Source organism: Plectropomus leopardus, chromosome 11 (assembly GCF_008729295.1).
Source record: "Plectropomus leopardus isolate mb chromosome 11, YSFRI_Pleo_2.0, whole genome shotgun sequence".
NCBI classification, from domain to species: Eukaryota; Metazoa; Chordata; class Actinopteri; order Perciformes; family Serranidae; genus Plectropomus; species Plectropomus leopardus.
The window spans coordinates 7439906-7467062 of record NC_056473.1 but is presented as its reverse complement, the minus strand read 5'-3'; the positions used below and the strand labels follow the sequence as shown (position 1 = coordinate 7467062).

At 39.7% G+C, this 27157-nt stretch overlaps 1 protein-coding gene across 4 annotated transcripts in view; it reads left to right on the top strand.

Annotated features, from left to right (window-relative positions):
* The window catches only part of LOC121950808 (pleckstrin homology domain-containing family A member 5-like), a 112392-nt gene that overhangs the window by 62710 nt on the left and 22525 nt on the right, over positions 1-27157 (top strand). For 3 of the 4 annotated variants that reach the window (XM_042496929.1, XM_042496928.1, XM_042496931.1), the window contains 10 exons: positions 7590-7710; positions 7853-7957; positions 11500-11572; positions 13708-13808; positions 15792-15907; positions 19653-20159; positions 21643-22123; positions 22744-22827; positions 23537-23656; positions 25602-25655. In XM_042496929.1, coding sequence (XP_042352863.1) covers positions 7590-7710; positions 7853-7957; positions 11500-11572; positions 13708-13808; positions 15792-15907; positions 19653-20159; positions 21643-22123; positions 22744-22827; positions 23537-23656; positions 25602-25655 — 1762 coding nt within the window. The remainder of the gene's footprint in view (positions 1-7589; positions 7711-7852; positions 7958-11499; positions 11573-13707; positions 13809-15791; positions 15908-19652; positions 20160-21642; positions 22124-22743; positions 22828-23536; positions 23657-25601; positions 25656-27157) is intronic. The other variant, XM_042496930.1, reaches the window with a different exon arrangement.

Below are 27157 nucleotides of genomic sequence, written 5' to 3'. Positions count from 1 at the left end.
AGCAATTAGTGTTTGTCGGTGTAAAATAATCTGCAAAATGAAAATCAGATGTGCTAGAGGTCAACTTTAGGAAGGCAACATCGAAGTGATAAACCTCACTGCTTGATTTATTGTTATTTTTAAGTTTATTACAGTGCATCTCATCCACCAGTTGGCTCTGTTTTAGCAAAAGTAATAAAAGGGGAAATCTTCACCCTGGACCAGTAATAAAAGGCAAAGACGGATTTAAGCTGCCACAGGGATAAAGAGGCCAGGCTGGAAATCACTGCCTAATCTGCTCTGCACTTTGAGTAAACCCAAAACACGGAATTTGTTTTAAATTCGATCACTATCATCATCAGTGTCTAGTAGAACATATAAAAAACATAAATGCAACCCAATTTCACACATGTATAGCATGAGTAATACAAACACACAACGCTTTAAAGGAAATATGAATATTTAACATGAAGAAAACAGTAGTTTTAAGTTAACATTAATCTCTGCCCTCAGACTGCAATTGCATAGGAAAAATGCTCTGCCATGATGTGTGAAACTTATTTACACATCCATGATGAATTGCGTAATCATGGGTGGGCCAGCCTTCAGTGGAGAGGCAACATATAACAGGCTAAAAGAGAGGCAAAAGTACTGGAGCTGTACCACACGGTGTTGAGGATAGTTGATTATGCTCAATCCTCTGCTCAGTAAAAAATTAATGTACTCCATCCTTAAAATGCTTTGATGCAGATAAACAAAACTTCTTTGACCTTGAACACAGCCAGAAGAGATGAATCAGTGATGCCTGGGTCTCTTTGCCCTTGTCACAATTATTGTTGACTCCACTTCAAGGTTCAGTCTGTCAGTTTAGTTTTGTGAAAGTGGAGTCGCAGCCCACGGTTGGATAAATGCATGGCAGGAACACACAGAGCAAATGCCACTGTGTTGTTATTTAGAGACTAATTTAAGCTATTACTCGTACAATAAGCTCTCCTAATCTGCTTATGGGTTATAAACATTCTATATTTTATCCATCACTCATACTTAACTGTACACTCTCAGGTATGCTGTGATGTGTGAGTTACTGCTCAAGTCGCAGCTGAGGTCCCGACTTTGACAAGTGGCTTCACCCACCTCTGTGAATGCCACAACATTCTGCTGTCAATACTGTACATGTCTGGGCCTATTTTTAGTGGGCCACATGGCCATGTGCAAGCTGACAGGAGGTATTTGTAGAGCTCACATAGCACGCATATTCGCTAAAACATGATCTGACCATGTCTATAATGTATTACCTATTTCTTTTCAAATGCAATTCAGGTCAGGTAATTTGGCAAAATAGAGTACTGTAAGACTCAACCATATAGTTTATACTGTGGTAGCTTTCCTATATTATGTGTCTGCATGTATTAATAAGACCATTAAGTCAATGATTAAAATCAGTTAGCAGGGCTGCATTTTATCTTAATGTTGCGTTTTTGTTAATGATGTGACAAATATTCAGAGCTATAAAGTTTTAAATTCACTAGATGTTTTTTTTTTTGTATTTATAAACGCTTTCTCACTTAATGTACAATAAAATGTGCAATTATTATAATATACATAAACAGTAGGATATACATTTGCAAGTACTACAATAGAAGATTTTATCCACAACACCCACTCCTAATTGCAGTCAGTCCATGGAGGCTGTAGGTGAAAAGACAGCATAGCAGGATAAATATAATCAGTCTCCTCTCGGAGTAGGGATGGGCATTCTAAGTAATTTCCATATTTTAGTACTTGCATTAAATTATTATTGAGTACACAAATATTTACACACAAAAAAGAATGTCAGAGTAGGATCTGTAATGAACACCCTAGCAAAAATGCGGATAAGGGTAAGGGTCAGCCTACCTCTCTGCGCTGCGCAGACTATAGAGATTAGCTGTGATACTCAAGTTTAATATTACAGAGATAGCACTGCACATAAATGTTGTTGAAATATTTCCAAACATCCTGCCTGTGATGTTAGATGAAGTGATGTCTGACTGAAAATGTTGAATATTATGTGTAGCTGCACAGATCATACACTGTATATAAAGATGGACGAGGCATCTCCACTTACTCTTACTGCACAAAAATAAAGCCAAAATATCCCGGATACAGCAAGTCTGGGCTGTAGTGATATCTGTGGTATTGAGTCCCTGCCCATACACCCATACGACCAATTATGAGCCGTGTTATTGATTGAGTGCACACCGATTGGCACACACAGTTAGCAATCCTTATGTCGCACCCCCTTTTTATAGCATCAAATAACTAACTGAATGATATTAGAAAAACAAACACTTTAACAAACAGCAGTATGATTTAAACTAGAAGGTAGAAGGTAGATTTATTAGTAATTTTTTAAACAAAATTTAGAAAACTAAATAATGACCATCTTCACTGACAGAAATCATCTTTCACTTTTGGGGAGTTGCCATGTTGTCCATCTTTGTTATACAGTCTATACCTATGTCAGGTACGGTCACATTTAGAGATCCAGTACAAAACAACACAGTGTACTGCCTATAGGCAGGGAGTCTTCAAAGCCCCTCATTGGTCAAAAATTCTGAACTTTCATTCTCAAAAATATTTGTCTTTCCTCTGTTTTGTAGTGTGAATTGTGGAAAATTGTGTCACCCAGCGTTTAGCAGGTAATGCACTGTTAGGTGCAGATGGACAACTATGTGTTCTCCACCTTTGTTTTTCATGTAAAACACTTGAACATGTCTGTTAATAATCCTTGTTGTTGCACACTAACAACACACTGTGGGTGCTTTGAATGGTGTTTTGCCTGATGACCTGTTATGCATTTGCATTCCAAAGTCTTGCAAGGTGCACTTTACTGTCTGAACTGCTTGTTGTGTTCATTTAAACCTTAATGAAAAACTAACCACTGGGAGATCATTACTCACTTTTTTCAGAGCGGAGGGTCAAGCTGTGCATCCTTACTGAAAGCTGAGCTTTTGGAAAAAATCTTTTGTTTCCCCTCCATTCAGATCACTGTTGGTTTCCCAGAAAGCATGAAATCTGCTCATTGTTTGATCGCAGAGTCCTAACAAAAGGTTTTTGATAGGCGCAAAAGCATCAGAAAGTGTGATCATTGTGCACTTTATGGTACACAGCTCAGTTGAGTGTTTATTTTGACAAACTGTCAAAAACCTTGACTTTGTGAACAGCCCTTAATGCTCTGTCCCTTATACAGGATACACGCAAGAGTCTGGGTGATATAAAAAAAAATCAACATCATGATATATTTTTTTACAGATGTACTTGATATCAACAAACTGAAATACATTAAAAACGACCAAAAAAAAAAGGAAAGAAAAATAAGTATGGCTGTCAGCATTAATCATGATGTGATTATGGTCCGTAATTAACGTTATTTTTTTAAAATTTTGTTCATTGCTGGCCGACATTCCTTACTTTAAGAGGCTGTACCATTTTAAAGCTAAAGTGATGATACTGGCACCTAGGGAAACCAGTGGCAACAACCATGTCATGCCAGCTTCTCACTAAGGGGGCAGAGTAACACTCCAAAGTTAGGCTAGATTTTGGAGAAGTAAAAATGATGGTTCTGTGAGTACCCATGAATCTCCCCTTTACAGACATGCCCACTTTATGCTGGTCCCAAGCAGCTTTTTACAGTCACTTGATTCTTAATCAAGTAAATCGGGTAAGAATTGCTTCACCTAGTCAATATGGACTTCAAAACTGTTTTGTAATGCAAAATAATGGAATTGAAATCATGTGATTAAAAAAAAGTCATTCATCGCGTTATAGTCGCTATAGAAATTCTGCAATTAATTGCGATTTTAAAAATTAATCATTTGACAGCCCTAAAAATAACATATTTTGTACAGTACAAAATTATTTTAGGTACCATCGGGGCTATAGGACAAGTGGATGTCTGTTTAACATAATCTACTGAACAATATAGTTTGAAGTATGCTTGGATCAAACTTATAAAGAACAGCACCATGAGTCAAATGAGGTTGGTGAATAATGTCAGTACATTTTTGGTTTATCACCCAGCTCTCTGCTACTCTGTGTCTCTGAACCTTCTTGAGCTGCGTATGCTTGCCTTGTCTTCTAGTCTTTTGTTGGTGAAAAAGATAAAAGGTCAGGTTCACTGCACAACAAAAGTGTTTGAAAGCACCCCTTATTTCTTTAGAAATGCTGTGTGGTCATTTTAAAATGCACCCTCAGCCGCTCAGTTCAGTGTTTCCCCCCAGTGTGCTTAGAGCGCCAAGCTTCAGTGGCAGTGTAATCCCTCCTCACTCTTTTTGCACACACAGACTCACACAGGCACACTAAATCCATGCAGGACCAGGCAGTGCTGTGGCACTTTAATATATACGGGTTAGCCATGATATGTGGGGCTGTGTGTTGGTCCTGTGACAGACATGCAACCTGTCCACAGTGCTTCTTTGCTGATAGATGTTCGGGAAAACCTGCGCTTTATTGCTTGCATGTAAACTAAGCCAAATTTTACCCAATTAAAATCCCTTTTCTTGGCTTTACAGGTCTAGTAATTAAATGGTTTTTTGGGGGGCCCTCTCAGGCTTCGATTTGAGATTTATTGACTTTGCTGTAGTCATTTAGCTGTGGTAAACACAAAGATGGTTGTTGTTTAGCTCTGGTATTTTGCTACAACTATCACTGTGTTCATATATCACAGTGATATCCACTGTGAGCTAGTGCTGTCTGGAATCAAGCACCAAACTAAACAAGTAAATAGTAATTTAAAGCGAGACACAGACACTTAAAATAGCCTGTTGTGGAATTTCATGCTCAAATTTTAGAGAAGGCAGATTCGAGAAATGTTTCATTTTGAAATATAGATGTCAGTGGTCTCCATCCGGTGTTTGCATTGCATTTACTGTAAGGGGTGGAGAAAAACTGGAGAGGCCCAGATTTTGAATGCTTTGAAGAAGGAGCTTTGGGTATTCGTATTAGCACAGGAGGATTTATTTTATTAATAAAATTTGCAATTGGGATTGAAGCAAGCCAACAATGTACAAATGGAAACTAGTGTTGAAGCAATCTGTCAGCTAATCAATTGATGAAAGAATCTGCAACTGTTTTGATAATTGGTTAATTGTTTAAGTTGTTCTTCAAGCACAAATGCAAAAAATATCCTAGTTTTCCCCAACCTAGTTGCAGCTTGTCAGTTGTTGGATTTTCTATTTTTGCATGCCATAGTAAACAGAATATCTTTGTGCTTTTGATAAAAAAAATTTTTTCTCCTGACGTTATCATTTTGTATTTGAACATAAGGTGTGATTCTATCCACTTGTTTTCATGCACATTTTAGGTTGAAACGCCAAAAAAAAAAAAAAATTATTGCAAAAAAGTTTTTATGCTGCGGAGGAGGTGGACAAGTTGGTGTATCAATAAAAGTTTAATGCGACTAAGTGCAATGGAAACGGATTCTGTGAAAAAATGATGACATTTCATAACTGCACAGGCCTATGCCGGCAACCTTTGTCGACTCTGGATGGCTTTTAAATTTTTATGCACACATGCAGCGTTCAAATGGGATCATGTTTATAGTGTTCACGAGAAGTGACCTTATCATGACCTTGTAAGTGGAAAATTTCAGAGAACAGGAGCGAATGGAAAAATGTATAAATGCACATTTTAATGTGCTGATTTTTTAAGAAAAAAAAATTTTTTTTTTTGCAATGTAGCTTTTCCCTTTATAATCTAATTTTTACCACAGGGAAAAATGTTGATGAACATTCTTTTATTAACATTTGAATACCCATATACAATGTCTGTTGTTGTGCTTAAGATATTTGAAGTTGTTCTTGAGGACTGTAAAGCAGCATCATTTCTCCTATTGTTCTCTATCTGCCTGTAGACACAGGCCAGCTTTTACACTAAAACAGCCAATTTAACTCCCCCTATGTTTTTAATTTCCCTGCTTGCAAATTGATTATCAGTCTCTGAGTAATTATCAACAAAACCCCTACACACACAAACACACTGTAGCTCAGGGACTGGAAGTGGTTTGTTGGGCAAATTAAGCGTCAAAAACATCTTCTTTGCAAAAAGTCAGTCCACCCTCTCCATTCCTTCCAGCCTTTGTTTTCATGATGGCAGGTTGACACAGCATTGATTACAGTCCACTTGCAATTTTGCCTGTCACTGGAAGTGCTGAAAATTCTCAGAGCTCATTTTCTCGATCGAGATCATTAGATGGAGAAGACGGCAAATCTCAGTGGCCACTCACCCTTCTGTACAAGCAGCTATCTCAGAGTAGTGACTCGAAAACTGTGTGCACTTCAACTCGAGAGAGCATTAGTCACCCACTCGTCCACCCCATGATTTCCTTGATGAGTCACCTCTGCACAAAAAGCCTCTTATATATTCAGTCACATAAGACAGCCAGTCAGCTCTGATGATAAGAAAACTTTTCTTTCTTGTATGAAATTCTCTTATTGACTTAAAAATCATCAGATCTCAAGTACATAATGGTTAGAAGTTGCTGCTTCCTGTAGCTCAGCCTTCCCTTGTAACAAAGCATGTAACTTTTCTTCTCAATACAGGTAAGACAGAGTCAGTCTGTGATTGTCTTTTTGTCTTTGGTAGTATCAGACCTGTCACTGTGCTGCTCGGGAATGAACCTCCTGTGTGTGTTGCCTGCTGTTGTGAGCCGAGCTGATGTTATCCCCTGTGATCCCTTTTCGTGTTTGTGCAACTTCAGTGTAACAGCATGGAGTCTGAAATGTTAAACCGTTTCTAAATTGACTCTTGACTTACCTTTTTTGGAGTGTCAGTAGTCTTGTCTTTGTGTCTAACAGATGGATGAATTGAGCAATTGATCTAGGTGGCACAGATGGATTGAAAGTGAATAGAGATGATGCATGATTATTGATTATCAAATGAGGGCCTCATTTACCCTGAATGGTACCATATAATCTAAAGTCTGTGAATGTTAGGTCATTTATCAAATGGGCAGGTTAGATGGGGGAGTTTGCAGTGCAGGGTTGGCAGTTTCTGTCCTTACTCAGTGACCTGAAACCTCGATATCAGAGAGATAACATTTTTTCACTGCTGCAGAATTTCTGCTCTACTCTGTCTTGTTCCCTCCAGACCACAACATTGTTCCCTTCTTATAGAATGTAGGACATCTCCATGGGCCAGAGACAACTTATTTCACAAGGTGTTCTGTCCTATGGCAAATGTATTGAACTCAGTGTGCTTTCAACTTTCGCTTTCAAAATGTTTTGTCTTCTAGAGGCATCCTGACCTGATTCACTGTTGCAACTGCTGCATTTCAATATGTCAGGCAGACTTTGCCAACCATTTAAAGCTGTTCGACAACTGGGAATGTATCTGCAGTGACATGGTGGGAGTAATTGGCTTGATTCATAGGCCCATGTTGAGATCTCATTATAACTGAGAGTTTGAGCTTCAGAAGGATGAGGGGAACAGATAATACAGTCTGCTTCCTCCTATTCTCCTTTTCTTCATTCTTTTTTTTATCTGAGGCCAGTAGACATAAATCGGGAGTCAATATGTCTGACTGATGATCTGCCTATATGCTCTTGGCATGCTTTGTGTCTTTTATTTAGATCTGCATCCAAAGCGCCGGCGAATGAAAAGAAAGAACGGCCACTAAGCACCATGAGTGAGGCCTCCAACTACACAGGCGGCTCGGACTATGCCGCAAACCCCAGCAGCCCAGCGGGAAGAGTGAGTGACACACACGAAGACAGGATAATCATGCATGTCTGTTAAGTTAGAAAAATAATGGAAAACCAGTCCAGAAATCTAAAAGTCTAGATTTTTTTGTGTGGATTGACCTCACTCTGCTATTTACATACTGTATTTCTAGCCATCAAGACCCTCCAAGAAAATTCACAACTTCGGGAAGAGATCCAACTCCATCAGGAGGAATCCCAGTGCCCCAGTAATCAAGAGAAACTGGCTTTATAAACAGGTGAGCAAGATTAACAGACTTTAGGGTGCAGAGTTGGTAACTTGGTGTAATTTTCAGTATTATTCAGTTGAGACTGATATGTTGCAACACCTATTGGATGGATTGCCACCATGAAACCCAGCACATGTATTCACGTCCACTTAAAGATGATATTTAATACTTTGTTGATCCCCTGATTTTTCATCTAATGGCCACCCTCAGGTCAAATTTTTAACTCATAATTTATAACCAAATAGCTGCAGACTCCACTATATTCTGTGTCTAGTGCTAATTAGCTAATGTTAGCGTGCTAATTGACCCTGCTTAGCACTGCTCGTTTGTGATGATCCCTCAAGCTGTCAGAGCAAGCATGGAACTCACCCTGTAACTAACTTCACTCCACAAAGAAATATTTTTTGATTTTGGTTGAAATAAAAAAGCGATTTCACAGAGAAATACACAGATGGGGTCTACAATACATGTTTGAAGGATATATCCAGGATGTCAACCTCAATCAACAGCAAAAACATGTTAAAAAGATAAAATTAGAAGCTAAAGCCTAACATACAGATCACAGTGCAAAAGTGAACCACCACAGCTGTCACATAACAGCTTCAGTCCCCTGTCAGAAAAGGCTGTTTGGCAGCAAGGTAAAGCAGTTTTCTAAGTACAGCTTACACTTAAACTGATATTAATTTCATTAGGTTGCCATTTTTTAGGCGGCTAAAAACTAACCAATGTAGGCAGTTTTTGCTCAGTGCTATTTCTGCGTTTACGACATTAGCTTAAAAGAAAACATTAACCTAAAGTAAATTAGTAATAATACAGCGACCTCATTATAACAATTAATTATCAGTTCATTATACATTGTATGTTTGTAAGTTCATTGATATTTAGACACAAGAATATTTGAAAAAAATTATCAATTTAGCGTAGAGGAGGAGGTGATCTTGTGAATGCAAACTTTATACAACTTTCCTCCTTTTTGATATAGAACAAAGTTAAGGTCTTTCTCTTTCATTACAGTTTGCAGCAACAATCTTAAGCACAAAGAGAGCTTTTTGATGTCTTACAGGGTCTCAGCATTTCTTTGTCCAGTTGCTCAGCCCAGTGCGACAGTGTTGAAATACCAATCCCTCATCACCGCTCCCTGGTTACTTACAGGAGGGTGAAAAGGGTGTGCTTGAGGCAGCTCTTTGCCAGACAGGACTCTCTCATGCTTCCTAAGTGGGAGACTCATTTAGTTTTGATTGCAGCCTCCCGGCGCAGTCTTGTGAACACATGATGACTCCTTTGGTACAGCTGCCAGCTGCTATTTCTTTGGGGACCTCAATCAGGGTGACGTAGATCAAGCAAAAAGACTCACAAATCTGCTACCCTGAATAAAAGCTGGATTTGCACTTTTATTTCCCTGCCTCATTGAAACCTGGAAGCTATTGAAGTCCTTGGCTGAGGAAAAGCTGCAGCCCTTCACTTGATCCATTGGGAGAACAGAATGCCACAGTGATTGATGTGATGGTGAAAGCCTCGGTTTTCTCTCCCCGCCTGAACTGCGCAAGATCTGACAGAACTTTTGATAAAGTTTATTCATGAACACATTGTAAAGTAAGCAGTTAAGACCTTGATTGAACAGAGGAAAGGTGATGAATTAATGGATGCAAAAAGGTTTAAACCTGTTTTTTTTTTTCTTATGTGCCTCCATTATGAACACGCTGAGCAGCATCTGGTATTGTAACATTTTGATACTAATGTGTTAAACATGCTGGTTCATGGAGATGAATTTCCATTTAAAGTAAACTGCAGCCCACATGCCATTTGACCATAATGACAGAGTTGTTGAGGTCCCTCCTCCGACTTTTGTCTCCGTGTGGAATCCACGATTAAGGCTTTGCACAAGTTTTCCAATAAAGCGTTTGGGGGAGTTAATACCCTTTTCCTCACCCTTCATCCTTTTCGAGCAGCAGCCTGGAAACCCCTTTGATCACAGTGTTGTGATACCAAAGAACAACTTAAGCAAAGGAAGTTTATTTTTGTTGCCTGCTGAACAACATACTGCCTTTTAAAAGACAGTTGTTGTTTATTTGGTTGTAATTATATCCACAGAGGAGTACTGTTTTTATTATGTTTATTCCATACCAGAAATCAAATAAAGTGCACTTATGCCTTTTCAGGCCAGTTATATGTAACATTTGAGGGGCAGAAATTTGGATTACAAAGTGGATGATTTCCATACTGTCTCCATTAAAGAATGTATTTACTCACAAAATACAAAAACGAGCCAGTTGAGGCATTTTAGACAACAATGTGCACAACTGCATGCATGAAAAGACAAAATGGGAAAGACAAATTGATATGTTGATATGATACCCCTTGCTCCTACCTCTTAACCCATACCCCTCTGTTTTGCATGTTCAGGTCCAGGGGTAGGGTGTCCCAGTTCTTGTTGAGATGGAGGGGTATGGCAAAGTGTTTGGGCTACATTGCCCTCAAAATGGAGGATTTTCAGAGGCACACTCCAAAGTAGGAGAAATCAACAGAAAGATGGCTGCACAAGTAAAAAAGAAACCAGCAAATGCATTTTCTTTGGATATAAAGATTGAAAAAAATTGTGATGGCATATGATGCCCAAAATTGAACTTAAGTCCAACTGGGATATGACCTTACTTATTACTGTTTCTCTAATATCAGTGCAGACCGGAATGGTAGATGTGCAGGTTGCTAACGTTAGCCTTCTATATTCATCAGATAAGTGGCAAATGTCAATAATAGTACTAATAAGGTCATATTTTGCCATAGTTGTCATTTATTTGTGGCGGCCAGCCACCATGAAAAGATTTTCTTTATTTGGAGCTGGACTGTTCATTAGGTTCGCTGTCAAAATATATTTACACCATTCCGTTATTAATTTCACCACACTCTCGAAAGTGCAGAGCGTACTCTGGGCACAGATGGAGCAGCAGAAGGTCAGGCTCATTGAAGTGAAAGTGACCATTTATTCTATGGGGTTTTAAGTTTGCATTCACTGGCAGCAGCTGCTCCTCTCATCCATCAATCTGATCAGCTCTGTACGGATCAACAGATCAATTATCCAGCCCGATGAGTCAAACTGATGCTGAGGAAAAAAGGAGCTCATGGAGAGGTCCACCTGTGCTATGTTCATGGACCTACAAAAACCTTAGAATTTAGACAGAGGATACAAAATGGTACAAAGGAACACACATACACTCCAGTTCAGTGGGTAACACTGACATTTGTTTACCTAAACCCCATCAACAACTAGTAATTATGTATCAGGGTGATGAAGGGTTATCCTATTTCATGGGAGAATATTTCAACCACTACCCCATCCAACTCTCGAAGGCCAAAGGAGTACTCGAAAAACAAGTAGTAGGGGTAAAAATAAGAAATGGGATTGTGCCTTAATGATATGGATATGGTTCAACTAATTACATTCAAGGAGCTGAGTGGACCACAGCAAGTAATTTTTCTTTGTCATTTCACAGTCAAGTAATTCCCACTAGTTTGTGGAATAACTGCTCCCTGTTCCTCTGGTGTGTTTTCAGGACAGCACAGGGATGAAGCTGTGGAAGAAGAGGTGGTTTGTGCTGTCTGACCTGTGCCTCTTCTACTATAGAGGTGAGTCCTGTCCTCTCAGCTGCCAACATACTTCATTAGTATTGTGCTGATTAAAACAAAGCCGGGTTTCCATTAGTAGTTCAAAAGCTGTTTTGACCTTCGGAGCAACAAGCCGCGATCTTGGCAGTGGTTAATATATCTGGATCCAGGTCCCTGTGGTAAGCAGCCTGTCAGGACCAACTGAGCTGGCATATTAAATGAAATGGCTCTCCTGTCGTCTGATTTGTCATTTGATAGATCGTTTTTTCCCCCCAAGCAAAGCCAGGGCTTTAAATAAGGCTTGGATGCAGACATAATGCTGATAGATAAAGCATAGCAGCAAATTGGATTTCACACTAATGTTAAGTCACAAAACAACTTTCCAGAGATGATGGTGTTTTCCTGCAGTGGTTGCATGCTAGCATAACTCTTGGATTCAGTTCCTTCTTGCCAACATTTAAAGATCCCCTTTTAATTCCACATCAGAGGGACTACTGTTATTTTATCACTGTGATCATCCTTTTGATATGTGTGGTATTAACATGGTTCTGTAATTTACTGAAGACAAGCCATAATTTATAACCAAGAAATGAAAATGTGTATTTTATGAAGTAGAAACCCGAACAACTCTATTTAATCTACTCTTTTATTTAAATTGACCCTGATACCTTAATTATAGTCATAATCTTAGTCATGTTTTTTTCATGAGAAGCTTATTTTGGCTTTAAAAGAATTTACAGTTTAATTGTTTTCTATTCAGTTATTAAAATGCAGCTGTCCTTTATAAACCTTCCTTTTTGCTAATATTGCACATTAGGAAAATATTTGCAAGTGTTTGATTTTTTTTTTATATGCTATTGACTGAGCTGCTGTTTACTGGGCATCTCATGCAGGACTAATGTTCACATCAAATATTGACACAGCTGTGTCCAGAGAACATTTGAGAGCTTCCTTATCGAAAACAAAAAAAGGAATAAATACTGTGAATCAATGAGGCCATAAGGTAATAGTAGCCTAGGCCTACTGTTGGGCTGCAGCTACAGAGAAAAATAAATCTTGCCTGGCACACGTCCACATATCCCAGTGCCCCCTGCTCACTTGATGCGGATACAGTCATCATTTCTGCTGATCGGGATGACATCTAGTCTGTGTTATTTCTGGTGTCTGCCAGTCCTGTCCCCTTCTTTCCGCCCACTGACTGATAAAAGCCACAGACAGCAGCAGACCCAAAGGCTTTATCCAGATGGACATGTTGAGAAATCCACCCATCAGCAGAGAGTGGGCAGTGAGGTCATGAACCGGGCTGCCCCTCTACTAAGCTCAACTGCTATCTGCTGCAGTTATCAGACTATTATTGCGAGCTCAGGAGACCCCACAACGTTAGCTTATGCTCTGCAGAGTCCTCTGTGCAGAGACACTAGGCTTGATGAATAAATACATATGGGGCCAGTGGACTGCAGGTACAGCTGATACTGGCGAATAGATCAATCCATCAACCCTTCAGTAATGGAGCCAGAGCTCAAACAGCTGCGGGGCAAACAGCTCCACCTCTTAACTAGCATAGGCAGACAAGAGTTCAGCCACCACTTATTCCCCCACATATTACTTACCGTTCACCTTGTTCATCCCAGTTATCACCAGTGTGTGCTAGGAAACTTTGACTTTTACATAACATCCCCAGTCAACATGCACACACAAATGTACACACATACCAAGCAGACAAAGTACATATGGGACTGCAGCAGTCACTTCCCTGATACATTTTGTTTTCCTGCACTGTTTTGGGTAAGCAACGCAGATTGCTTATAACAAATTAGGAGGTTAAGCAATTCTCTGCTTAAAACTCGGGACTCAATCTAATCCCCCCTGTGGAGAGTGCTCCATTGTCAATGTGGAGCCCTGTCTGCTAACTTAATGAGGATTAGAGCGGCCTAGTTGCAAAGGACGTTGAATCAATGCTCATCTTTTCCACTGATTGGACTCTGCTCGTCTGACCACCACACTCCTCTTTTAGTTTTTATTTTGCAATCCACTGGGTTTGTCAAATACAAATTAGTGTTCCACACAAGACTTTAGTGTAATATCATAGAGATCTTGACGGTGACTGTCAAAAAAAACCCTCCAAAGCTTTCTGTTGACTTATTTTTTCTCTGCAGATGAAAAAGAGGAGGGGATACTTGGCAGCATCCTCTTACCAAGCTTCCGTGTTTCAATGCTGTCAGTGGATGATCACATTAACCGAAAATATGCCTTCAAGGTCAGTGCATGTTTTCATTCCTGTCAAACTTTGTTAGAGTTCACATTTTATGGTTGAGTAAATTTTGAGGAAAAAGTGAAGTATTAGTATTATTGAAAATCCATATATATATATATATATTTATTTTTTTAACCATTTTAGATCATATCGATGGCCATACTGTGCACCTATTTGCAATATATGCAAAAAAAAAATCCATTCATGTTTTCTTTCTGTAAAATAAAATATCGTTTTCACCAACCAATTTTAACCAATACAATCATGACATCCACCCATCAATCTATCTTTAACTTTTAGCCGTGCAGAGATAAGATCAACTTAGCAAGGTCGGAACAGCATGCTACGTTAGTTTGTCTTTGTTTCTCCCAAATACCGTGGTTAGAGGTGTAACTTTACATGGGGCATACGATGAACTTTGTCTCCCTCTCCCTGATGGATTCTACTATCCCATTTGCATGATGCTATGTTCACACTATGAGAGACTCTGTGACATTGTGATCAGCGACATTATTTTCACTGAAAACAATTTTTAGCCTGTTACTGTTTCCTCTTGGAGTGAAATCACTGCGTTAGGGTACAGTCACAGGTCAGTGACTATAGCATGCCAAGGGGATATTCATGTGACCATGCCCTTACACCCTCTTGACCTCAATGAGAAGACACACCCACTTTTCAGCAAACAAAACAAATTTCTCGCTACATCACTCGACTTTAAAGCTCTTATAAAATGAGATGATTAAAGCTGAATGTGCAAACTTCCCAAAAGTTACTTTCGATCACTGGTATACAATTTGAAAGTTAGAAATCAGTTCTTTGCCCTGATATTCCCACAGTGTTAACAGCATATGTCACTGTTAGGTTTTCTTTGCTTTGAACATGTTTTGTCTTTGCTTAAAAAAATAATTGACTGACAGTGAAGTCATGCAAGTTATTTTAAAAACTTTTACTGCACACTGCTCATGCTTAAAAAGCAAATGAAGTACTTGCAGACAGTCTGTGCTGGCTTCTGCTCTTGGTGTACTACTAAAGCATTGCAATACTAGTTCTCTCAGAAACCCCAAGTTACAGGGTAACAGGCATACTTTATGGAATCGCAGTGGTGTGTACAGTATTTGACTGTGGGTCCTTCATAAACCCTAAGAGACAACAAAGTTGTTCTGCCAAGTACAGCCAAACACAGACGCCCAGGAGTCTGCTCAAGGTCTCTCCAACCACACGGCCCACTCCTTTTCCAACTTAGACTCAGCCTGAACGAGGGAGAGTTGAGGTAGGGAGAGAAACACGAGAGCAGGGCACAACCTCTTCAGTTTACAGTGATTGGCTTAGGAATGGGATGACTTTTTGACTGCATATTTTTCATTTGAAATATTTCCTGTCTCTTGTTGTTGTGGCCTAAATGACCATGTCATTAAAAGTTCCTTATTTCTCAAGATTATTCCGAAGTAATTGGTGCAACAACAGTGGTTTTTTTTTCAGACATTGGTAAACAGGATATTGAGGTTGTTCACTAAACATTTTGTTTTTCTCTTTCTGTGTCTGGCTTTAACAATATACGGGTTTGTTCACTGCAAGGGAACAGAGCAGCTACGCAACAATGTGTCTGCCATACATCGAATTGAGCGGTGAGTCCTACAGTATTGTGGCAGATTTACTGCCTTAATCTCGTGGTATGCATGAAACTCAGGTCACTCATCATTATGTGGATGGAGCAGATGCCCACAGCCAGATGTATTTCACAAATCATGTAGCTTTTATTTTTAAACCACTATTTGCTACAACATGTGACATGCATTAAAGTTACTGTTGCCTCACCAAGTGTCTCAACAGCTCTTCACTCTTCTTATGTAGTTATTAACCTACAAAGGCAATTAACCTTTATTTGGGGTTAAAGTGCTAAAAATCCCAGTTGACTTGATGCTTTTCTCTTCTCTCTTTCAGGTAACTTTCTCTGTGTGTCACTTTTCCTGTCCATTGTCAAAACAGGCGACACATCCCAACATGCGGACATACTATTTTTGCACTGACACAGCCAAAGAGATGGAGTCTTGGATGAAAGTAATGACAGATGCTGCACTTGTGCATTCAGAGCCTGTCAAAAGGTTTGTAAAAGGATCACTGGTACAGTCATTTTTACTGAAAACCTGAATTTGATTTGAGGTTGGGAGATTACAGGATGGCTGCAAAATATATTGTTTTTTATTGTCATTATAATATCAATTCTTGCGATTAACACATTGCTTAAACAGCAATATTTCACTTTAAATATATTACCAATGTATTGATTTACATTCTGTCAGTATTTCTGTGTTGTCTGGTTTACGCCTTGCTTTTAACTCTGTGGACAATTAGATAGGGCCCTCGCCATTAAGCATTATCTGATTGGTCAGAATCTGCACTGCTGCAAGTGAGTTTTTTTAGACTAGTCTTGTCATACTGTTAATGTGGTTGAAGGAGTTAAGTGTGAAAAGATGAGTGCAGAGAAAAGTGTGAATGCCAGAAAGTAACTCGTGACTTAAAGAAAACACCACATCAGCTGTCACACTACATTTTGGATACAGGAGACACAACATGGCACAAGCAAAGGCACTGTATGAGTCTGAGTCAAGAACCTAGTACACATTAATATCTGTTCATTAATGGTTCACTGATTATGAAATGTTTAAAATAACAATTTGGCTGATAGCTGATACTGACACTGATTACTTTTCTTTTGTTGTTATTTATTTCTCCTTTTGTGCCAAGGAAGAAACTTTCATTATAAAAGAAAAAATTCAACAGTTTTGAAGTCATTCAGCTCTTCATTACATTACCTTTGAATGAGCACTAATCCAGTCATGCACATTTATGAAACAACTTTGAAAACAGTCTTCTTTTACACATTTTTTTAAATGACTTCTTCAGAAGCTTTTATATAATATATAATATATAATATATAATATATCACAATTCTCTTTCTGATATCTATTTTATATTGCTGTAAAACCATCAACAAATTCTCCTTCAAACCACTATATTTCTTTGTGAGTTGTATTTATATATACTGAGTATAAGGTGTTGTTTCAAAATGTGCAAAATTGATGTGACACAGCAGAAAAACATCAACATCTTATTTGCCAATAGGCCAGTGGCAGTCAACAAGGCAAATATTGGCAGTCATGTGAGGCTTTTAAATCAGTTCATCCCCACTGTTTATTCATTACAAATAATATCGTTATCACGATATTCAACAATTTAATTGCCAATTTTTCTCACCCTGCAGGCCTACTTTACAGTGGGTTGTTTTGAGAAAAATACATTCAAAAATGACATTTTAGGACAGTTTTTTAAAACAAGTACAAGTGTCTTGGTTCATTTCTCCATCCCGATTTTTCTTTTTCAGCATTTGTACTGTTAGCAAGTGCTTTTAAATCCCTGTCTTAAGCCTGTTAAGTTCTTAAGCAACAGTTCACCACCCGCCTTTGACATTTTTGGCCCGTGGGTTTGTTAAAAAAGCTGTGACGGTCTTTACTGTTTTGTAACTGTTTTTTTCTGTTGAAGTTTATTACAGAGTAACATACACACGAATGCCATGTGCATGTGGGCATGCAGTCCTTGTGAATGCATGTCGCAGGTTGTTAGGGGGATGTTGTGCACAGCTGTGCCGGCTGATGAGGATCACTGAGTCACCAGGATCGGGTTTTTTCCTTCTTTTTTTAAACTGTGTTAAATGTCTGTCATTTGGCAGCCCGCCTGTCTAATGCCCTCCTTTTACATGGGTGAGCAGAGGCGTAATGGTAAAGTGCTTTGTAATTACACAGAGCAGTAGTGCCTGAAATCTAAATAGGACAGTGTGTTGCTGTTATAAGGCTATCTAGTATAACAGCATTGTAATATCTATCTGGACTAAAGGCTATCCTAATTTCGAAGTATCTCGTGTATTCTATGGACAGTATAACATTTTATCACATCTTTTCATATTTTAAACTTGTGGTGAAAAAGCTGAAATCCTTGTCCGTTAAGTCCTTTCCCCGTAAGTGTTTCTTTAATCTTTTTAAAAGAGTAAATGCACACAGACCTTCCACAGGGCTAAATGTGCGCTCTGCTGGGTTGGTGGAGCCCCAGATGGCTGGAGAAGACATTACGTGACTAGTGCTGCTATTTAAAAGAATACAAGTGGAAACCCTGAAGGAATGCCTTTTCTACTGCCCTCCTATTGCTAACCCAGTGAGCCATGCTGCTAAGGGGAATTTGCCAAACTTTGAAGCTGTGACCTTGAGTCTGTCGAAGGCCAAGGAGTAGTGGTGTCAGTTACCTCTGGAAACCTCCCTAAGGACCACATTGCTGTATATATAGGTCTTCTAGAGAGGAGGCAAAAAGGGAACTGCAGATGGATTACTGTAGTCTGAGCAGCACCTTTGTGACATGCTCCAGAAGAGGCAGTGTTTTATTGGTGTTATCTGGTTTCCTTTTACGTGCCTGGCCTCCTCTGGCAGCTGGAAGAGGCATTGTGCACCTTCACCCATTTTCTTTGCACTTTCTTTTTGTTTCGGAGCTGCCCCTGTTAGCAGAGTTCACAAAGGCAGCGCATTAGGTCTGCAGTATATTTTATTCGTACTTTATTCAACGTCTCAAACACCTTTTCCTGGTGATCAATGACACAGATGAGTGTCCCAGCTGCAAATTTAGTCTGATGCAGTTATCATTTCTCCATCTCTGCACAGGTGTTCTCATGTATCTTGACCGCCTTTGCCTTGCACAGGGTCAAGGATCTTTTCTCGGCAAATCCCCTTTAGATAATTTTGTGATATTTCAGGGTAGTTTGGCAATGATGATACTCTTGACAATATGACAAAATACTGAAACAATGTTGTATTGTTAATTTTAAGAACATGCATGGCAATACATTGCTATTATTTTGTATGTCAGCACATTACAGTTTGCCCTCAGATATATAGTGAAAAGTAAAATTATCCTGTTTTTTGTTTTTAAATAACAACAGTAACTTAGACTGAGGTTCAGATTCTGTAATAAAATATAAACAGTGCCACAAAACACCATCAACTGCAAATTTCACATCTGACACACATCTAACACAAAGGTGAGTCATCAGTCTTATTCTTGTGAGCACGATATCTCAAAGTCACTTGAAGGGAATTTCTTCACATTTGGCACAAACATTCGAGTAGACTCAGGGATGAACTGATTGGATTTTAGTGGTCAAAGGTCAGTGATCTTAAATTTCTCTTATTGTGAACGCAACTTTGGCACAAACGTTTAAGTAGACTCAAGGATATATTGATTAGATTTTGGTGGTCAAGGGTCAAGGTCACAGAGACCTCATAAAACATGTTTTTGACCATAACTCATGAACCTTGGGTGCCCACGTTGAAACTGTACTGATTGTGTAGATTTTCTTTTCTGCGGGGAGGAAGATGTGTGTGAAGCATCCATGTTTTCACAGACATGGATGTAAACTGTCAGTGCAACTTGTTCAATGCGCAGAGGCATACAATCGCATGGCGGTATTTCTAGGTTTGGCAGGATGTGATTTTACAATGATCGTCCCATAGTTGCATTACATTTTTTATCAAGCTTCAGTGAAAGTCGTTAAGCAAGTCGCTAATAAGGTCCGAAATGTCGGGGGTTGTTCATGAAACACTGGGGACACCCAGGCCTAATGACGCCGCTGATTCCACACTACTAACTGACATTATGTCAACAAGTCGGAATATTGGCGTTAGCATGATATGTTTTTTTTTTTTTATCATATTCAAATTTATACTGGTTTAATCATCATCAACAATATCATATGTCATACCCCTATTTCTCGTTATTATCCTAATTCCTCGTCTTTGTCTTCATCAGGTTGGACAGGCTAAAAGTGGAGCAGTGTGGACCACAAGAGATCAACCATGTGGCCAACCACAGACTGCCACTCACACAGCCTGAAATCCAGAACAATGAACTCAACTGTGAGGCTGACCGTGAGCGCACTGCAGCAGTCACCTCCACCACAGCAGAGGAAGAGAGGAAGCAGCGAGACGCCGAACGCTACGGCTTTCAGAAGGATGGGGAAGAGCGTGAGCGCCCACTCACCAAGATCAACAGTATCAAGCTGCAGCCAGCCCAGGCAGCAGCCATCAAGGCTAACATCACCTCACCGCAGACTCCGACAGAAATGGATGGCTTACACCGCAGCCCTCAGGTCAATGGATCTGGTGAGCAGTGTCCAGCTGATGGGACTGGAGTCCCTCCTCAGCGAAGTCCCACCCATGAGCCAGACCGCGCCCTGAGTAGGACCAGCTCTATGCAGCAACTAGAACAGTGGGTCCGCACACAAAGAGGACGCAACCAGGATGATGACACCAGGAGGTTGGTTTAATTATATGACCTTTCACAGTTAACAAAAACAAAACTGCATAATAAGAAAATATGCCAGCACAAGTTGTTTTTTAGGTTATTGCACAAGAGTACAATCTTGTCCTACTTCGACAACAAGAAGTGGAACTTGGTATAATCTAGAAATGCTGATTCAACTGCGTTTTGAGACAGGAGGGATTCTCTTTAAGCATCTGAGTGCCCACATACAGTACATATGCAGACTCTGATTTTCCAAAGCTTCTTAGTCCCATTTCTCCAAAGCTGTGTTGTTTAAAGCCAGAGGATTCACACGCTCCTCACCATGATTTAAACACTTTGATATTACACTGTTGAGTGTGCGAGTAAGTAGAACTGGGGATAAACAATAGCTGAGCAGAGCTGTTAGCCAGAGTTACTGCCTGGCCGCCGCTGACCCTGCTGTGAGAGTCCCATTTTTAATTGGTTGAGATTAAACTTGCTCTCTCACTGTGTCTGCCTGCTTGTCTGCCCGTCTGTCAGTGTGTCTGTCTCTCCATCTGTTTGTCGTCTGGCTGGTGCTCATGTTTGACGCAGCCTTGCCTCTGTACGTTTATTTAAAAAATGGACATTCTTGCTTTGAGCAATGCATACATTTAAAAAGGTTATCATGGATAAAACCACAACAAGGTCATTGCTGTTCATTTCGGTGGTGGCCCTGAGTGATAAGCGTGTAAACGCCCTCTTCATTCTCTCGCCATTCAACTCTTTAGCAGTCTGTTTGTCATTACATGCATGTCCTCCAGAATGATGTTTAGTTTCCATGTAGTCACAAGCCTTTTTTTAATGCTTCTGGGTTTTACAGACCAGTGAGCGTTCCAGCCACGATCTGTCAGGGAGTCTTAATAGGAAGCTCTCTCGATGCCAGCTGCACTGACTTTGAACTCACTGGAACTTACTAAGTGGAGCTTTTCGAAGCTTTGTTGTCACTGGAAAGGTCTAATTTGTCCTGTGGGAGTTCTTGGAAATAAATGCCCGGTTTGAATCCATATGGAAGACTAGACTCGAGGTGGTTTACAGCTACAAAGGTTTAAAAAGGCAAATCAGAAACTTTTCCTGATTTGCTGTTTCATAACATGACATTTCTTTGATGAGTGAGGCAGCCAGCAAGTTATAATTGGATGTTTTTGTTTGGTGTTATTTAAAATAAAAAAGTGCAATCAAAGTCTTAATGACTATCAACAACTTCTCTACTTTGAACCTGCCATGTAGAGCCTAGAGTTGAAGAATTATTAAATTGTTTTACCTCCTTTAAAGGCTGATGCTCCTAATAAAAATATATAGATATGAAATAAGGTAGATTGGACAGACTCCAACAACATGTAAAATTAGTATCCCAGGTGTTATTAATTCAGAAATATTGCTACAAAATTATTTGACTTTGACTAAACGGTAGTCGAAGAGTATGTTTGTGTTGTTCAAGTGAATGAGATCTGTTCTTTTTGTTCTTTCTTCCCAGCATTACGTCATACCAGACGCTGCCAAGAAACATGCCAAGCCATCGGGTACCCTATATGCCTCATTATGGCGATGGCTATTGCAGTATGCCCAGAAATAGCATGGCCCAGCGGGACAGCATCTGCAGCATATCGCCATCGTTGTATGACCAGGCCCTGGGTCCCTCGTCGGTTGACAAGCGCCGCTCCATGCGCGACGACACCATGTGGCAGTTATTTGAGTGGCAGCAAAGACAGGCCTACGCCAGGCCGGCGGGGCTCTACAGCAATATGGCCAGTCCCAAAACCATGATCAACCTGTCAGAGCACGCTGCACCAAGCCACTCCATCCCCCCATCGCCCTCCCACGGCTCCCTGTCTATGTACGGTGGCTACTCTCCGATGCGTTCCTACAACATGAACAGTGCTCGTACCGAGGTGTCCTCTCCCATTTATAGAGGAGACATGAGCATCGACAGACGGCACAGGCCACCAATCAACAAGGTCAGTTAGTTAGTTATTTGCTCTGATATTATCCATCCCGGGTTTAAATTGGAGGTGAGTTATGCTCCCAGCATTAAGAATGGCATTTAAAAAAATAAACAACAACATCTCTTTCCACAGTCAGTGTCAAAAAATGCTGCCAACAGTTTCCATTAGAACTACCTTTTACTGTAGAAATCGTCTTTCTAAAAATTGATGAAAGAATGTAGAATGCAACAAAAAAGGCAAATAGATCAAGGACATGCAAACACATTTTGAGTTGGCGTCCACTTTCTCCGGCGATTCTGTTTACAAACAATATCAGACAATTGCTGCATAGCTTTAAAAGTTTACTGACTAGCCTTTAGAGTGTTGGAGTTACCAAAGGTCAAAAATAAATTCAAGTTTCCCTCCATCAATTCATTTTTAATATTTTGTGGAGAACAAACAAAAATCCACCAAACTTTATTTGGTATTGACAGGAATCTCAGATGCATATCACAATAATTTGGCTTTTTTTTTAATGGCTAAAGCCCAATAACGAAATGTTTCTTTGTATTTGGTCTAACATTGTGACAGTAAATGATTATTTGAATTCACAGCGTAAAATTATGTTTTATTTTTAACTCACTGTCCTGCAGTATGCCTACCCACCTGATAGGAGGTCAATGCCTGCAGGGATCCCAGTCCAGACTATCACTGCCCAGTCTCTCCAAGGCAAAACAGTAAGTCCTCATCCATGTTTTTCCCTTCTGTGCTCATCCGCATCTTCTAACTGAATTCCTGTAATACACCACCCAGTAATTTCACGCCTGAATAAGTGTGTAGAGCACACGCTTATTCATTTGGGTTTAATTGGACTTCTTTGAAAGACAAGGCTATTTTTATAACTCCACCTACCCTCCCTCTCCCTCTCTCTGTCCTTCATTCCCTTCCAAGAAGACATTGTGACAGAATCTTTAGAGACAGATTTAGGCAGAACTCAAATGTATGTTCCAAGCGGTAGGATTTTAGGGTATGTTCACTTCAGGAGCTCCTTTGACTCGCTTCACATCAGTGGAGACTTAAAAACCCTGTCAGTCACAACTCTCTAAGCCAGATCAGGAATTTATGTCGACGCTGTGCACAGTGCTATGTCCTCATGGAGCTGCTAAGGCGTGAACTGGATTCTGTAATAAATGCTAAACTGCTCCTCTGTCTTGAGTGGACGTGTAGAATTTGCATGCTGCTGACAGCAATTGCACCTTGGATATCTCATGCTCCTGAGCCGCATGAAAAAAACTCAACAGATATAACAACTGTTCACCTATTGGGAGCCTGATACCTCTAAATCTCCTGTCCTGGTGTGTTCTCTCCTTTCCTCTCCCACTCCCCTTGCGGTGTGTCCCTGTTTCATTGTGGCTGTGTTTCCCTCCCTTCCTCCCTCCCTTGCAGCCTGAGGAACTGACTCTGCTGCTGATAAAGCTGCGGCGGCAGCAGGCAGAGCTAAACAGTATCCGGGAGCACACTGTAGCACAGCTTATGCAACTTAACATGGATGGCGACAACCCAAAGGTCAGGCCCCCAGAGATGCCCCTGCAGGCTTGTGTGTTAGCGTGTGGTGTGTATGCCATCTTTAACCACCTCCATTATCCATCTCGATCTAGAGGATTATTTATTTATTTATTTATTTTTTGCTCATTTAAGGTGAAAAGGAGCCACAGTGGGCATTTTCTCCATAAAGGTCTTTACTTTGGCTTGAAGTTGTCTGTTTCAGGGATCAGCTATCTTGCTTTCAGTTTTTCCAGAGTTGTGTGAAATATCTGCAAACAAAAATACTCCTATTTTGGAACAAGCATCCGACTTTATATAGTTCATCAGATAATTACATTTGATATGTTTCTAATTGGGCTAGCCAGTTGATTGAGTCATTTTACTTCCCTAAACAGTCCAGACAGATGTTAGCCGGAAATGAAACTTAAAGCCATTGGCGAGCTTAAAGAGTGACTGGCTAAGGAGGTTAAGGCCACTGGCATACGTGAATGTTAATTCAGGATTTTTGCATTTTAAGTCTCTTCCAAGACGTCAGAAGACAGATTTGAATGTTCCTGATGTAGGTCAGACCAGCCCGAGGTGAAGAACGGTCGTATAAAAGGGATTAAGGTTTATAATTGCTTTTGCACTGATTTTTACCAACCGCTCAACAATTTATTTGAAGTCTCCTTGTACTAGTATAGACAAAGATTGTTGCCTTACCTTGCGTAGTTTAATGGATTTAGTATCAAGATATTTATACCCAATTTAAAGGGCGGGTCTATCTGTGTTCTTTTTGGGGATTTTCAAATAAAAATGCTCACTCAGCCGGTAGCTCAAATCAGTGACATTAGAGCAGCAAGCGCTGATAGTAATAATGATAACTGAAATGGTTTATTTGGATTTTTTGAAGTGGGACTGTAGCAGTTATTTATCTGTAGTCACTGTAATATTTTCAAGCCACCAGACTCCTATGACAGAAACAGTCATTTTAACATGTGGAGTAGCTGGTGTACCGCTGCCTGATCTGTTAGCTTTCAGATACAAACTAATGTGGTGTCCACAGCAGTAAATTGCTTAGCTTCCATGCCAGGTAGGAGGATGAAGAAACATGGAAGACTGATAAAGACACTATTCTCAAACAAGGCTTGGCTCAGTCACAAAGGTTTACATTAGAAGGGCTGTGGGGGTTACAGTGAACACACGAGCCACCAAGCCCCTAAATTTGGTGGCCGAAGTACATTTTGAATGGCCCTAGAATAAAATTATATGGAAAAGTAAAACCAACAGAAAAAGTAATTAATGCTTAAAGCTTAACACAGCCTTCTGAAACTGTTACCAAGAAAAGGTAACAGATTCAGGAATCAGAAATTATATGATCTGTTCAGGGATAGACACTAATATTTTTAAGCACCAGCCCCACGGACCAACAAGCCCCTAAATTTGGTGGCCACAGATTATTTATTTATTTATTTTTTTGGATTATTTTTCAAGGCTTTTGCCTTTTGCCTTATTAGAGGATAGGGCAAAAGGCAAAAGCTTGAGGAATAATTGAACTTTGAATACATAAAGCACGTGACTGGGAAGCTACAGAACATAAAATCATCATAAAAACGAAAATATATAAATAATGGATTTGCCCTTTAAGTGATGTAATTTAAGCATTATTTTACCCTCAGCCTAATGCTTTCTTTGTCTGTACATGGCTATTTGGTCATTATGGAGCTCTCGTCTTTAATGTCCCATAGTACACTCATTCTGTCACTTTATATAGCACACCTGCTGCCTGACCTTATTTCTTCACCTTGACTTGTTCTGCCTCCCTTTCTGTCCGGTTCTCTTTGGGTACACTGTACTTCACATGACATACTTGTGTGTTTGTGTGAGTAAGAGAGAGCGAGAGAGAGAGAGTGACTGTCACGTCCTTTTCTTTTGTCTCACTCTGCTGTTGCCTTTTATTTCTTCTCCTTTTTGCTGCTGACGTTAGAACGACATTCTCTCCCATCACCTCCAAAGGAACCTCATGTATTTGGACAATCAGGTGGGGTAATGCATGACCGCATGGCCCTGTCTCCTCCTGTTATGAACTGAACTCATTTAATGCTTTGCTGTTCTTATTATGTTCATTAGTGCTGTCTGCTGAAAGAAATACTGTGATTTTTTGTTTGATGCCTAGCTATTAATTTATTTAATATTCATATTTATAAGCACAATGGCATAGCATGGACCGGTGTCACACACCACAGCTAATACACCCTAGCTAGATTGCAACACCTTTCTCTACATAGGTCTATTCATTCATTTATTGGTCTGAATATGTACCCTAAACTCATTGTCAGTTATACTAACTGGGCATCTGGAAATTACTTTACTCTGTATAGATGGAGATGTGGACAAGCTTGAAGTCTTCCACATACAGTGCATACTGAGAAGTGCCTGCAAAGAAATTTCTCTGTTTTGTATCACAAGTGCTTTGAGAGTTTAAGTAATTACAAATATGCGATATATTACACACAGAGGCACAACAACACATTTCTGATCGTAAATATAGAGAAGATAATTTTATAATTAAATGCGCTAGCCTCAGGTTTGTGTAACTATTGAGAATTATGTAATTTTGCTCTTCACTCTGAAACTCAAGTGATGAAGCTTCACATTCACTATCAACCGCCACAATAGTGTTGCTATTTTTGTATCATTACAATACATCAGAGTTTAACAGCAGCGTTCAATGGCTAATTAGTAAGCCTTTCAGAGCTTTGTGCAACAGTAGGTGCGTTTACATGGACCCTAATGTTCCATTAAATATTCAGAATAAAAATGCTGTGTCTAACCACCTCAGTCAGAAGAGACAGACCAGGGGCTGCGAGAGGTGGTTTATATCTTTGATAATTGGTTCAAGAGAAACATAAATGCCTTATAACAATGTAAATGCTTAATGCTTAAAAGTCTCTGTTTTTGGATAAATATATTCTTTCCGTAGGTGTTTGCTCCATGTGGCGGCAACATTAGATGACAGGTGGTGCAGCAGCAAGAGCTGTTTCTTAGAGCCTCTCTCTGATTTTTGACATAGAGTTGTTCTAATATTAAAAAGATAATTAGTGCTACGTTTTTCTGTTAGTAACCTTAAACAGTAGCCTTTTGAAATGTGATGATTGTAATCATAACAATTGTCTGTTGGTACCAATAGCAGTCTGCGTACGAGATATTTAGGGAACATTGATAAACTGTTGTATCTACCTATCGTCTGCATGTGAGATGATTAGGGGACATCTGTAGTTTGTAGCCACAGAAAATGACCTGGGTTATACATTTCTTACTAAATTGTATTAACTAGTGGAACCACTTCTTCCCATCTATACTATGATACTATATGTTTTAATTGAATTTTAAAATTAAAAAAAAAAACTTTGTTAAACCCTGTTACATTTCCATGCAGATATTAGACACTTTAGAGCAAGCAGAACCATTATGCACCAAAAAGTTTTATTCTAATGAAATGCTTTGGGGCATGTAAACACACATCTTACTGGATTATTTGAT